Below are 14,331 nucleotides of genomic sequence, written 5' to 3'. Positions count from 1 at the left end.
TGGGTACATAAAAGAGCATCTAGCTTTCTGTGTATGTTGTAGAAAAATGAGTACCTGCTTTAGTAATATAATCAATAACAATTTGAGATAATTTTGCTTGTATGGTATTATCTTCTGCTTTTAAACTTTGCATCACACCATGAACTTTTACCCATGTAATTAATAATTACTGAAATTATTTTTATGCAATTATAGTAACATGGATCATCATTCATACTGAGTTTTCAACTTTACATATTTATTAATACCATGATGGGTATTTATGTAATCATCTGCCTCATTTTTAATCTTGCTCCTTACATAGATTTCTAGAGAATGGAATTACTTGTTTAAAAAAGTAGACATTTTAAGATCCTTGGTATATTTTGCCTCAGTAAATGCATGTATTTTTTCTTCTCCCGTCTAGTCTCTGGAATCTGTTTTGCGACATCCAGCAGATAATCGCACTCAGATTCGAGAACTTGGCCAGACTCTGATTGATGGAGGGATTCTTGATGATATAATCAGTGAGAAACTGGAGGCTTTTAATAGTCGATACGAAGAACTGAGTCACTTGGTAAGAATTGGGACATGCAGGGGTGTTGATTAGGTGTTACGATATAGAGCTCACCTCAAGAACTTATACCAAGAGGAAGAGTTGATAACCAACATTAATAGAAGTGTTTATGGCTTTAAAATACCAAGTGGCGAAGAGTAGACCTAATACTTCAAGGGAAGCAGAACTTGACGATTAAAAAATCTGTCTTTGAGATTGTTTCTACTTACGGACTATTTAATTTCCTTTAAGGATCATGTTATAGCCATAAGTATTATAACTCACATTATACTAGTAAATATTAGGACCATCCACGTTTGACATAATTTGCTATTATAAAATGCCCTAATCCCTTAGACACCTATCCAGAATGTATCACAACATCCATGTTCATATCAGTAAGTAGAGAAAAGAGATTGTTTCTTTATAGGAGGTTTGGATGGATATTACCTGCTTTTGAACACATACTAAATAATAATGATTGATGCTTAGGTTATGAATAACATCAAGCTTACTCCAAAAGTGCAGTAGACAGTGGTTCAACATATGTGTAAATCTGTAGAACTTGACACTTTGGACAAAAAGAGATTTATATATTCATTCTACTGATAGACATTCTTGCTCTATTTTATACTGTTATTGGTAGGCTTATTGAGGATTCCTAAAAATGCCCTAAATTTGTAATAAGTGACATTTTTGTTCTCTGTTTAATGTGTTATGTGGGATATCTTTACTTTCTTTCTTTTTTTATTGAGGTATAATTGAAATATTATATTACTTTCTGGTGCACAACATAATGATTTGATGTTTATATACATTGTGACATAATCACCACAATAAGTTTAGCTAACATCCCTCATCTTACATAGTCCCAATTTTTTTTGTGTGATGAGAACTTTTAAGATCTACGCTCTTAGCACTACCAATCTGTTCTCGTATCTACGCGCTGGTTTTTTGTTTGTTTTAGATTCCACATATAAGTGGGATCGCGTGCTATTTGTTTTTCTCTGACTCATTTCACTTAGCCTAGTGCCCTCAAGAGCATTTTTATGCTTTATCATTGTATATAGAAAGAAGTAAAAATTAATAATTCACTGTAAGATGGATCAGTTACTAGAAGAATCTTTTCACCGTTATCATTGCTAGTTATTATTTATTTAAAATGTAGGCCAGAGTTTTACACTAGGGCTTTCATAGTCTCTTTCTATTCTTGGTGGCCAGAACATAAGGGTTTCCTTATATTCAGCTCTTTATCTTTGTGCTGAGTGACTAATGATTCAATTTTTCCCCTGTGTAGGCAGAGAGCAAGCAGATTTCCTTGGAAAAGCAACTCCAGGTCCTGCGGGAAACTGACCACATGCTTCAGGTCTTGCAAGAGAGCTTAGGGGAGCTGGACCAACAGCTCACAACGTACTTGACTGACAGGATAGATGCCTTCCAGGTTCCTCAGGAAGCTCAGGTACTGCTGTGGATTTGAGGGCTTTTGAGTCATAAAAAAGGCATGTGTAACTGTTTCCTCACCTGAGAGAGAACTGGCCCCCCCTTGCCGTTCCAGACCGAGTCAGTGAGATAGGCTGACCTTCCTCACGGAGCAGGATTGGGTTCTGGAGTTCTTTTGGTCTCTGTGTGAGACCCTGGCACATGATCATCATTGTAAAATTATAGTTATGAAGTTGGAAAATTCCTTCTTTATAAATAAGTGGTGACCACTAGAAGTGACAAATGCGAAGACCTTAGTGTGTGTCCCCCCACGGTAGTCCTGCAATTCAGGGGGCCTGTGTTACTATTAAACTTACTAAAGCCTATATAGGGGTCAGCATATTCTTATGTACTGTGTGACTCTATGGGACTTTTAATAAAAAAAAAGACATTCTCCCCTTTCTAATCTCTTTGTAGAAAATCCAAGCAGAGATCTCGGCCCATGAGTTAACTCTGGAGGAGTTGAGGAAAAATGCACGTTCCCAGCCTCCGACGTCCCCAGAAGGCAGGAACGCCAGGGGAGGAAGTCAGATGGATGTGCTCCAGGTGAAGAGGGCAGGCAGCTTCTCTCCACTTTTTGATGTGTTGGGCATAAAGAAAAATTGGAAAGAGCTGATTACTTGGATGCCCTTGGTCTTCTTTGTTTATGACGTAAACAGTGGCATGGGAGTGACGTATTGGAGGTGCATTGTATCCCCGGAAGGGCAGCAGAAACAAAATATTGAATCTGATTTTATAGTTGAGTTGAGAAGAGAGAGCAAGCTGGATTTAGAAGTTATCTTTGTATAGATTTTTCCATGAACGCAAGCCTCTGTCGGTTCTGGTGTGGCTGGTGCACTGGGCTGGCTGAGAGCCCGCGATGGAGCACTGCTGAGAGTCCATTAGTGATGGAGGTGAGATTGACCAGGACTCTGAGCTTGTGGTCAAGGGCACTCTGAGTTTTAGGCTCCTGAACTACAGTTTTCAAACAGGTGAGAAAATTTGTGAAGCTTTAATTCCAGCGAGGCCAGCTTCGCCTTTTATTATATCTTCCGCCTCTACACTGTCAAGTAATTCGGGACAGTGGGCTGTGGAGTTCACTCAGGTGATTGGGAAGCCTCACTCAGTTCCTTTAAGGAATGTTTGTCTTGCAGCTTTTTCCTACAGCTTGTCAGCAGTATGTGTTGTGCTAATACCGTCTGCTGAGACAGATTGCCGTTCTGATGCAAATTGCTTATTATGTCCATTTATGCAAACAGAGGAAACTTCGAGAGGTGTCCACAAAGTTCCAGCTTTTCCAGAAGCCTGCTAACTTTGAACAGCGCATGCTTGATTGCAAGCGTATCCTGGATTGTGTGAAAGCAGAGCTTCATGTTCTGGATGTGAAGGATGTGGATCCTGATGTCATACAGAACCATCTGGACAAGTGTATGGTGAGGCCATCGGTGGATAATGTGTCCACTGGGTTTTCCAGCTGCTCTTATGGCCTAGTGCTTACATACATGGTTTATTAATAATTGCTAGTCTGTATTGAGCTAAGAATACAGAGTGATGGTGAAAAACAGGTTAAAAATAAGAAGTGCGGTCCTGTCCTTCAAAGAAATTAAAAGAGATAACACAGACGGGTAGGAGAAAGTAAAATCAGTTATCACAATGTAACAAGAGAAGGTAGAATAGACATGCATATAACATGATTTAAAGAAACAAGGGAAACACATCTTAATCCGAGTATGAAGTTAGGGAAGGTTTTGGCAGAATGTGACTAATAAGCTAAATTCTAAAGATAAATTTGAGTCAGCTAGAAGAACCGTACTTAGAATAGATGTTAGGAATATTACAATGTAAAAGAAAATCATTTTTAAGGAAAGTCAAACTTTAAATTTTAACTTATAAAGTTTAAGCCTAAAATATGAAAGACAAAATTATACTGAGAATGGATGTCAGGAATATTATAACATAAAAAAAACCATTCTCTAGGAAAGTAGAATTTTAAATTGACGTTTAAGCCTAAGATGTAAGACAAGAAATTATTTATAAGGCGTTATTACTATTTTAGTCTAGAACTTTATAACTCAGTTGAATAGAAATTTAAAAATAATGTGGCTAAGTGTACACAATCTTAGAATTAGTCTTCTCCTTAGGAGAGTCATGAGGAGGCTTAAGATGACCCCGGTTAAGACAAAAGTCTGGGGGAGTTTGTGCGTTTCAAAATTGCTTTCTCCATGTGTATTGCACACTGCAGGTTTGCATACTTGAAAACTGAAATGTGTGGAAGGATGAACAAATAGGATAAATGTGTGTGTGTGTGTGTGTGTGTGTGTGTGTGTGTGTCTGTTGTGAGTATACATGTAAGCATTTATTTATTTAATGAGATATAGAGAGCAAAAGAGCAAGCCTTGTCCTTGACCTTATGTAACTCAGTCCACTGGTCTGTTACTATGTGACAATGCCATGTGAGATGTTTCAGGTCAAGATCATGAGTGAGAAAAACAAGAGAACTTGCCCAGGTAAAAGTTTTTAGTCAAGTGACTAGGATGAGGAGGCCTCTGAATTTGACCTACATCACTCCAGTTTCTTAAAGTTACATACCTCTTACTATATTGAATTTTTATATATCTTTTCATCATATAAGTAATGCATGCTTATTGTGGTAGACTGGTACTTCAGAGAATTTTAAGAAAAAAAGTTAATGTTAATACTTCCATTGTCAACAGCCAGAAATATGGCCAGTGTTAGCTTCATTCTAGTAAGAGCATTTATGATTTTTAAAAATGTAATTTAAGAAATGATAGACATTCAGGTTTTAGTCTTAATGTTTTTCCATTTTATGCAGGAAAAATGTTTTTATTATTCAGTACTTTCATGAACCTAGAAAACACACATTTGACGTTTTTTAAATAAGTATAATCTCTATTAGTTTATTTTCTTATCTGATTTTAAAAAGATAATACAACCTTGATTTCATTTCTCTCCTCCTTTGAACCAAATCTGAGGCAGATAAAGCCCTTTGATCTCCATAGTTACTTTGTAGCTGTCAATCTGTGGAAGCTGTGTTTTGAAATGTTTCCAATTAGCAACTTTTCACCACAGTGTGTAAAATGTGCCTTGCTCTCTTTTAAAGAAACTCTATAAAACATTGAGTGAAGTCAAGCTTGAAGTGGAGACTGTAATCAAAACAGGAAGGCACATTGTCCAGAAGCAACAAACTGACAACCCCAAGGGGATGGATGAGCAGTTGACTTCGCTGAAGATTCTCTACAATGACCTGGGTGCCCAGGTAAGGGCAGCTGCAGTGCTAGCCTGTTTCGCTCTCATTTATATATATTTAAAATCTTACTCTTAGGGGAAGGCATGTTTGAATTTTATAGCACTAATAATAGTGTTTTCTTTTTTTTTATTTTTTAATGTTTATTAATTTTTGAGGGGGTGGGGGAAAGAGAGAGAGAGAGAGGCAGAGAGACAGAGAGAGGGAGACATAGAATCTGAAGCCATCAGCACAGAGCCTGACACGGGGCTTGAACTCACAGACTGTGAGATCATGACCTGAGCCCAAGTCGGATGCTTAACCAATTGAGCCACCCAGGCACCCCAATAACAGTGTTTTCAATTATTCCAGTATTTTTTTTATTATATTTCATTAAATCTGTATGTTAATAAATATTACAATGATGAATGATTGTATAGAAATTTGCTTTTAATATTTAATCCAGACTCATTTTTAGATATTCTTTTTTTGTTGTTTTGTTTTAAGATTATTTATTTATTTATTTGTTTATTTTGAGAGAGAGAGCATGAGAAGGGGAGGGGCACAGAGAGAGAGAGAGAGAGAGAGGGAGAGAGAGAATACCAAGCAAGCTCCACACCATCAGTGCTGAGCCCAATGTGGGGCTCGAACTCATGAACCATGAGATCATAACCTGAACTGAAACCAAGAGTCAGATGCTTAACCGACTGAGCCACTCAGGCGCCCCTTTTATATTTTCGATGGTGGTCACATTTCATAAGTTATTCTACAAAAACTCTACCAATAATAATAGCCCCTTTATAAACTCAAGTTACTGTTCCTTGGATTTCTGAATTGAATAGTCTACTGAGAAATATTAAAACATCAAGACTCTGATAAATAGTAAGTGACAGGAAATTCACATTAATCCAGCAGGATCTAAAATCCTTACAAGAAACACCTATAATTTGGGCATCTTAGTGAATCTGTGGGGGAATTTTTGGTCATTTATTTTTGAGTAACTATATTTAGCAGGTTTAATGTCTTCTCTTATTGAGAACTCTGCCCTGAAGTTAGGAAAACAAAACAAAACAAAACAAAACAAAAGAAACAATGACCACCATGTTTAAGTGAAACTTTATTGGCAATGTTGGAAAGCTGGGTTAGATAATATTTTAGGTCTTTCTTGGATTATTAAATATTACCTAAGTTTCTATATCAGCCCGGAGAACACTAGCTGAAACTATGTTATCATTTTCAGATCAGTAAGAATGAGCAGTGCACATATTTCCTGGACAACTTTGACTTCACTTCTGCAAGATAAAATTGCTGATGTGATATGTTTGTATCATTTTGATACACTGCACATCTGGAGCACATAGTGTAGAGCTTCTTTCTGTTATTAAACACCTGAAGTTTTTTTTTTAATCAAATATTATTGTATTTATTCATCAACTAGGCATTTTATGGATGGCAGTGGTAGTGTTGCTGGTTTTAATATTAATTCTCTAGTTGTAACCATGGTTTTAGAGTTAAGTCATTTTCTCATTCAACACAGTTGAGACTTTACTGTGTGTCAGGTATCATAGAGGCAGTGGTGATACAGTGGTGAGCAAAAACATAAATTATCTTTATCTGCTAGAACTTAGGGTAGTGAAGGAAGAAAACATTAAACAAGTAGTCATAACAAAGTAATGCCACATTAGCAGTCTGAAGTGTTATGAAGGAATGTGTATGGTGCTTGAAGAGTACAGGTACTTAGCAATTTAGCCTGGTCTGGAGTTATGAAAGCTTCCTTGAAGAAGTGGTGCATAAGCCGAGATCTGAAGGATGAGTAGGAATAGCCTCCTGAAAGCAGCGGAGGAGTCTTCTAGGTTGATGGAATGGTATGTGTAAAGGCCCTGTGGCAGGAGGCAGATGGTACATCTGTGTGGCTAATGCAGAGACAGCAAGGATGGGGAACATGGTGCTGGAGTGAGGGGCGAGACGAGCACACTAGTGTCTTAGAGTTGTGATAAAGGTTTTAATCTCAAGAGCAAGCTCGTATATTTGCTTTTAAAAGGTCACTTACTGCGGTTTGGTGGATGAATTGGAAAAAGGCAGGGATGGATGTGAAGAGAGCAGTTAGGAAGTCACTGTCGCGCTCTTACTGAGAAACAGTGGTGGCGTGAACTAGGGTGGGGCAGTGGAGATGGTGGGGGTGGATTGACTCAGACATATTTAAGAAGTGAAATGAGTAGGACTTGGTGATGGGTTAGATGTGGGAGTACAGGGGAGAGGGAGATGAAGGATGACCCCTAGGTTTCTAGCTTGGTTACGTGGGAGATCATGGTGCCATAATTGGGAGGAGGCTCTGGAAGGAAAGGCAGAAACATGGAAAAATTATAAGCATGTATTGGGCATGTTCACATTTTAAGTGCCTTTGTGAGAATGACTTAAATATATCAGACACTCACAAAGTTATTCAAGTCTGGGGCATATATCTGGGCTGACGCTAGGAATTTTATGAGTCATCTGCGTAGAGATGGTAATTAAAGTTTTCAGTGATGAGATTGTCTAGGGACAGGATATAGTGTGAAAGAAAAGCCTATATGAGCCACAAAATAAAAAATAAATGAGTGGGATTACAGCACACTTGATCTTAGCCAAAAGGCCGAGAAGTGATTGAGTGGGACTACGTTAAACCAAAGAGCTCCTGCACAGCAAAAGAAACCATCAACGAAATGAAAAGCCAGCCTACAGAATGGGGGAAAAAAATGTTTGCAAGTCATATATATGATAATGGGTTAATATAAAAAAATATAAAGAATTCATACAGCTCAATAGCAGAAAAGCAAATAATCCAATAAAAAATGGGCAGAGGACCTGAATAGGCATTGTTCCAAAGAAGACATAGAGTGGATCAGGAAGTACATGAAAAAGTGCTCAAACATGACTAATCATCAAGGAAATGCAAATCAAAGCCACAGTGAGATATGACCTTACACCTGTTAGATGAGTAGTGTCAAAAAGAGATAATTCCCAAGAGAATGTGGAGAAAAGAGAACCCTTGTGCACCACTGGTGGGAATGTAAATTGGTGCAACCACTGTGGAAGGCAGTATGCAGATTCCTAAAAAAAATAAAAATAGAAGTACCCAATGATCTGGTAATTCCACTTCTAGGTGTATATCCGACAGAAACAAAAAGACTACATTGAAGAGATATCTGCACCCTCATGTTGACAGTCACACTATTTAGAATTGCCAAGGCAACTGCAAGGGAAACAGTCAACAAAACTAAAAGGCAACCAATGGAATGGGAAAAGATATTTGCAAATGACATATCAGACAAAGGGCTAGTATCCAAAATCTATAAAGAACTCACCGAACTCCACACCTGAAAAACAAATAATCCAGTGAAGAAATGGCAGAAAACATGAATAGACACTTCTCTAAAGAAGACATCCAGATGGCCAATAGGCACATGAAAAGATGCTCAACGTCGCTCCTCATCAGGGAAATACAAATCAAAACCACACTCAGATATCACCTCACGCCAGTCAGAGTGGCCAAAATGAACAAATCAGGGGACTATAGACGCTGGAGAGGATGTGGAGAAACGGGAACCCTCTTGCACTGTTGGTGGGAATGCAAATTGGTGCAGCCGCTCTGGAAAACAGTGTGGAGGTTCCTCAAAAAATTAAAAATAAATCTACCCTAGCAGTAGCACTGCTAGGAATTTACCCAGGGATACAGGAGTGCTGATGCATAGGGGCACTTGTACCCCAATTTTTGTAGCAGCACTCTCAACAGTAGCCAAATTATGGAAAGAGCCTAAATGTCCATCAACTGATGAATGGATAAAGAAGTTGTTGTTTATATACACAATGGAATACTACGTGGCAATGAGAAAGAATGAAATATGGCCTTTTGTAGCAACGTGGATGGAACTGAAGAGTGTGATGCTAAGTGAAATAAGTCATACAGAGAAAGACAGATACCATATGTTTTCACTCTGATGTGGATCCTGAGAAACTTAACAGAAGACCATGGGGGAGGGGAAGGAAAAAAAAAAGAGAGAGAGAGCGAGCCAAAGCATAAGAGACTCTTAAAAACTGAGAATAAACTGAGGGTTGATAGGGAATGGCAGGGAGGGCAGGGTGGGTGATGGGGGTGCAGATGCCTCTTCAAAATACTGATTTTTGTTTCCTGTGGATATATACACCAAAGTAGGATCACTGGATCATATGGTAGTTTTATTTTTAATGTTTTGAAGAACCACCATAATGTTTTCCATAATTGTATACTTGAAATCTGCTGAAAGAGTAGATGTTCCATGTTTTCACTACAAAAAAAGGTAACTATTGGAGATGATGGATGCATTAATTAGCTTGATTATGGTAATCATTTCACTTAAGATGATCACATGGTACAAACGAAATATGCATCTATGAAACTGAGTTCTGGGACAGGAAAGCCAGGGAAAAAGGGTATTTTGAGAATGAGTGTAGGCACTGGTTTTGAATTCTTGAACATTAAATATGATGTCCATTTAAAAATGTCCATTTAGATCTGTTGGAGTCCCTTGGAGTCATTATTGAGCTTAGCAGAGGCCTTTTCTGTGAAGTGATAGGGACAGAAGCCAGAATGGGAAGAGGTAAGAAATGTGAGGGAGGTAAGAAAATGGTTTTGAGGACTGGTGAGGGAAAGATAGGAGAGAGGATGATCTTAGGGGAGTTGGAGCCAAGGAAGGGAGTTATGCTTTTTTTTAAAAAACATGAGAGACTTGAGTATGTTTCATAGCTGATGGGAATAATCCTATTGAGAGGGAATGGTTGAATATCTAAGAGGGAGAAGGATAAATGTGTAGGTAAAAGCTTTACAACTTGAAACTGCTTAATTCAGTATGCACTAGGTCTTAAAATGTATTGATTAGACTAGGAAGAGCAGATTGTTATAAATTGAACTGTAAATTATTTTCTTCTTGGAATATACAAATCTTTGGTAGCATGAAGTTTTATGATGATTGTATAGCTGCCTGGGCATGTCAAAGTCAGATAAGATCCTTTGAATACCTAATATCTTTTAATATAAATCATGTATTTGTCTCCTAAAGTCTGCATTGAGGGGCTATTAATTTAAAGTCATGAATTTTAATTAAACTCTGTAGGAAAAAATATTTCACTCTTAAGAAGGAATTTAATAATGATCAATCCTTGAGGTATGAAAGAGTAAAAATGAACCTAGGGGACCAGAAAAAAGAAATGTAATTCCGTGTTACTTATTAAGAAAATTCAGTCTTTATGTCATTCAAGAAAATTTCATCTCATACATGACTTATCTCTCTGCTACTTTTGCAAATTGCATCTACCTATGTGCACATAAAAAGAACACATTTTTACTTATGTATGGTGTTGTGATGCCCTTAAAAATGTTATCTCAGCTTTAGATTATGAGTGATACTTTGAGAGTACCATCATGTAATGTAAGGGGTCAGACCAGGCTCAACCAATGGCCATGCCACCCTGATCATGGCCTTAGCATCCTTAAGCTTCACCGCCCTGATCTGCAAAGTAGAAGGGATAGGGCCTATCACAGAGGCTGTTGTGGGTTTTATTGTATAGCATGTATAAGATTCTCCAGTGTAACACGGGAGCTATGTTAAGAGCCTGGTAGGGGCGCCTGGGTTGGTTAAGTGACCGACTTGATTTTGGCTCAGGTCATGATCTCATGGTTCATAAGACCGAGCCCTGTGTTGGCCTCTGTGCTGACAAGGCGTAGGTGGCTTGGAATTCCCTCTCCTTGTTCTCTCTCTCTCTCTCTCAAAATAAATAAACATTAAAAAAAGAGCCTGGTAAATGTTAGTTCAGTTGATTTTGCTTTCTGTCAACCACAAAAACAATTTAATAATAGAGGTTTATGTTGCATAGTTATTTATTATATTTTAAGTTAAATAGTTAATTACAAAACATAATTATGAAAATCATGCTATTCCCCCCTCAAATTTCTAGGCCAAAGTATATATGTGTGTGTGTGTGTGTGTGTGTGTGTGTGTGTGTGTGTGTGTTTTAAAGTTTATTTATTTTGAGAGAGAGAGAGAGAGAGAGAGAGAGAGAGAGATAATGAGTGTGTAAGAGGGGCAGAGAGAGAGGGAGAGAGAGAGAATCCCAAACAGGCTCTGCACTGTCAGCATAGAGTCGGATTCAGGGCTCAATCTCACAAACTGTAAGATATGACCTAAGCTGAAATCCAGAGTCAGATGCTTAACCAACTGAGCCACCTAGGAGTCCTGTGTGTGTTTTTAAACAGACTTCTTTGAGAGGACTGTAAGGCATCTTCTGTTTAAAATAATAAAAGATACCATTTACTGATTCCTTAACTTTGTTACAAGGACTGGGCCAAGTCCTTTGTCATTTAATACTCTGTTGACAACTTTTGAGGGCTTTGCCTCTGCCAAGGTCACTTAGAAAGAAAGTGGGAAGAGCTAAGATGAAAGGCCAAGATTGCCTGACATTTAACTTCTATGGTATATTGTCCTCCTGTGGAGATGTAAGAATGGAGTGATTCTAGGTTTGAGAGAGAAGGGTTATGTATGTCTTGGGGTTTAAGTATGAGTAGAGTTTGGATCTTTAGTTATTACTTGGATTCACTCCTATCATGTTTATTTCTCTCTCTCTCTCTCTCTCTCTCTCTCTCTCTCTCAATCCCTCCCCTTTTCAGGTGACAGAGGGAAAACAGGAACTGGAAAGAGCATCACAGTTGGCCCGGAAAATGAAGAAAGAGGCTGCTTCTCTCTCTGAGTGGCTCTCTGTCACCGAAGCTGAGTTGGTACAGAAATCCACTTCAGAAAGTTTGCTTGGCGACTTGGATATAGAAATCTCCTGGGCTAAAGTAAGTTGTAGTTCAGGTTACCTGCCAGTATTATGACAGGGTCACCTGTGGCATTTTGTTCATGATGTCATTTATCTCCATTTCATATTAAACATAGCCTTTTCTTGTTTCCCATTATTGTTCCACCTCTGTGTGTTAAGAAAGAAGAAAAGAACATTAAAAACAACAATTTTAAGAAGATATTCCTACTTTGATTCCAAAAGCATTAAACTCATGGCTCATCAGTAAGGCCTTTATAGTCATTGAGCTCATGTGGTACTTGAAAACAATCATTGCCTTCAAAATTGGTGACACTTTATGAGTATTCATTTTTCACAAAGGATTGTGCTGAATTTATTTATTAATTCTCTATAGTAACTTTTGTGCCAGCAACAAATCTTCCTACTGCAAACTACCTGATATAAAGAGCATAGGAACAGAATTAAAAAAAAAGAAAACCAATAAAAGATCTAAGAGTTTTCTGTAGCTCTGTAGTAATTTTGAAATCACAGAGATTAGAGAGTAGATTTGCCAATTCTCCCTTTTGAGGTGGACAAAGAATTGAATAGAACACAAAGTAGTTTTATTTTTAACCAATGCATTCTCTTTTCCTAAATTTATTTCCCAAGAAGCGTGTATACTAGAGATACATGCTGAGTATAAATGTTCGATACGGTGACAGAAATTTATTTCAAGTCACAGGTATCAGTTTTGACATCTACAGGTGTTTGCTTGTGGGAAGTGAAGAGAAGGTCCTGGGTGATACAGCCGCTTCTTAATTTGAATACTTCGTGGAGAGGACCCTTGAAAGCAAGTCCAGATACAAGGCAGTAGAATTGCTCAAGAAATTTTAGTTCTGCGTGGGCTGTGTGAGGTGACAAAGTTGTGGAAGAGGGGATGTAGGAAGGAAAGGAAGAACGCTGGAATTCGTGGGTGTGCCGTGGATGATAATATGTATTAATATTGCAAAAGCAAAGGCACCCCTAATTTTTTTTTTTGTTAAATTTCAGTTTTTCTTTTTTTTTTCATTTTTTTAAATGTTTATTTATTATTTTTGAGAGAGAGAGAGAGAAGGGGAGGGGCAGAGAGAGAGGAAGACACAGAATCCGAAGCAGGCTCCAGGCTCTGTGCTGTCAGCACAGAACCCGATGTGGGGCTTGAACTCAGAAACCATGAGATCGTGACCTGAGCGGAAGTCAGATGCTTAACTGACTAACCCACCCAGGCGCCCCTGCTAAATTTAAGTTTTTCAAGGAAATATTATCTTCTTTGTACATTTTGAAAGCTGTTATTTTCTTATGTTTTTAAAAATTTATTTATTTGAGAGAGTGAGTGCACACGAGAGTGTGGGAAGGCCAGAGAAAGAGGGAGAGAGACAGAATCCTAAGCAGGCTTCTTAGGATTGTCAGTGTGGAGCCCAACGCGTGGGGCTCAAACCCATGAAACCTGAGATCATGACCTGGGGCAAAATCAAGTCAGACACTCAACCAACTGAGCCACCCAGGCACCCTGCCATTATTTTCTTATTAATAACTGAAGTCCTATAGGCTAATTGAATGACACCTGCATAGTGTAATTTAAAAAGTTAGAAGCAGGGCTCCTGGGTGGCTCAGTCAGTTGAACATCTTGACTCTTGATTTCGGCTCAGGTCATGATCTCACAGTCCTTGGGACAGAGCCCCCCGTGGGGTTCTGCACTGACAGTGCAGAGCCGGCTTGAGATTCTCTCTCTGTCCCTCTCTCCCTGCCCCACCCCCACTCTCTCTCGCTCTATCACTCTCTCTCTCAAAATAAATAAATAAACTTTAAAATAAGAAGACAGAAGCAAAAATAATTTATAATCCAAGAATATACTGCTTTCATTTTAGTTTTTTATAGGCACATACATACACACATGCATGGCCACAAACATTTACAAACAATTATATTGTGTCTAATGTTTTTTGACCTTGTTTCGAAAAACCTTTATCTTTAATATTCTACTTGCGAGTATTTTTGTATCACACATTGGAGAGGCATGGTATTTTATTGCGTACTTTTTATTGTCCCATTCCCATTTATTTCCATAAATTAGTGCCAATTTTCACTATTGTAAAAAATGCTGTGAAGCTTAATCATAGCATACATTTATAATTATTTCTTGAGGAAAAATTCTTAGCCTTAAAAATATTGGCCAAGGGATATATTGATTTAAAATTCTAATACATACTATGAAATTGCCCTTCAGAAATGTACCCACCAGCTGTGAGTGAGAATTCCTACTTGC

The 14,331-nt window shown here is 38.1% G+C and overlaps 1 protein-coding gene across 6 annotated transcripts in view; it reads left to right on the top strand.

The window, feature by feature from the left end:
• Positions 1-14,331, top strand: part of UTRN (utrophin) — a 492,724-nt gene that overhangs the window by 165,733 nt on the left and 312,660 nt on the right. For all 6 annotated transcript variants that reach the window (XM_040448951.1, XM_040448950.1, XM_040448952.1 and 3 more), the window contains 6 exons: positions 407-556; positions 1,833-1,994; positions 2,432-2,560; positions 3,253-3,426; positions 5,115-5,270; positions 11,917-12,087. In XM_040448951.1, the coding sequence (XP_040304885.1) occupies positions 407-556; positions 1,833-1,994; positions 2,432-2,560; positions 3,253-3,426; positions 5,115-5,270; positions 11,917-12,087 (942 nt within the window). The remainder of the gene's footprint in view (positions 1-406; positions 557-1,832; positions 1,995-2,431; positions 2,561-3,252; positions 3,427-5,114; positions 5,271-11,916; positions 12,088-14,331) is intronic.

The sequence above is a fragment of the Herpailurus yagouaroundi genome, unplaced genomic scaffold (genome assembly GCF_014898765.1).
Source record: "Herpailurus yagouaroundi ecotype Mexico unplaced genomic scaffold, PumYag 198, whole genome shotgun sequence".
Taxonomy (NCBI): domain Eukaryota; kingdom Metazoa; phylum Chordata; class Mammalia; order Carnivora; family Felidae; genus Herpailurus; species Herpailurus yagouaroundi.
This window is presented reverse-complemented; position numbering and strand designations above follow the sequence as displayed.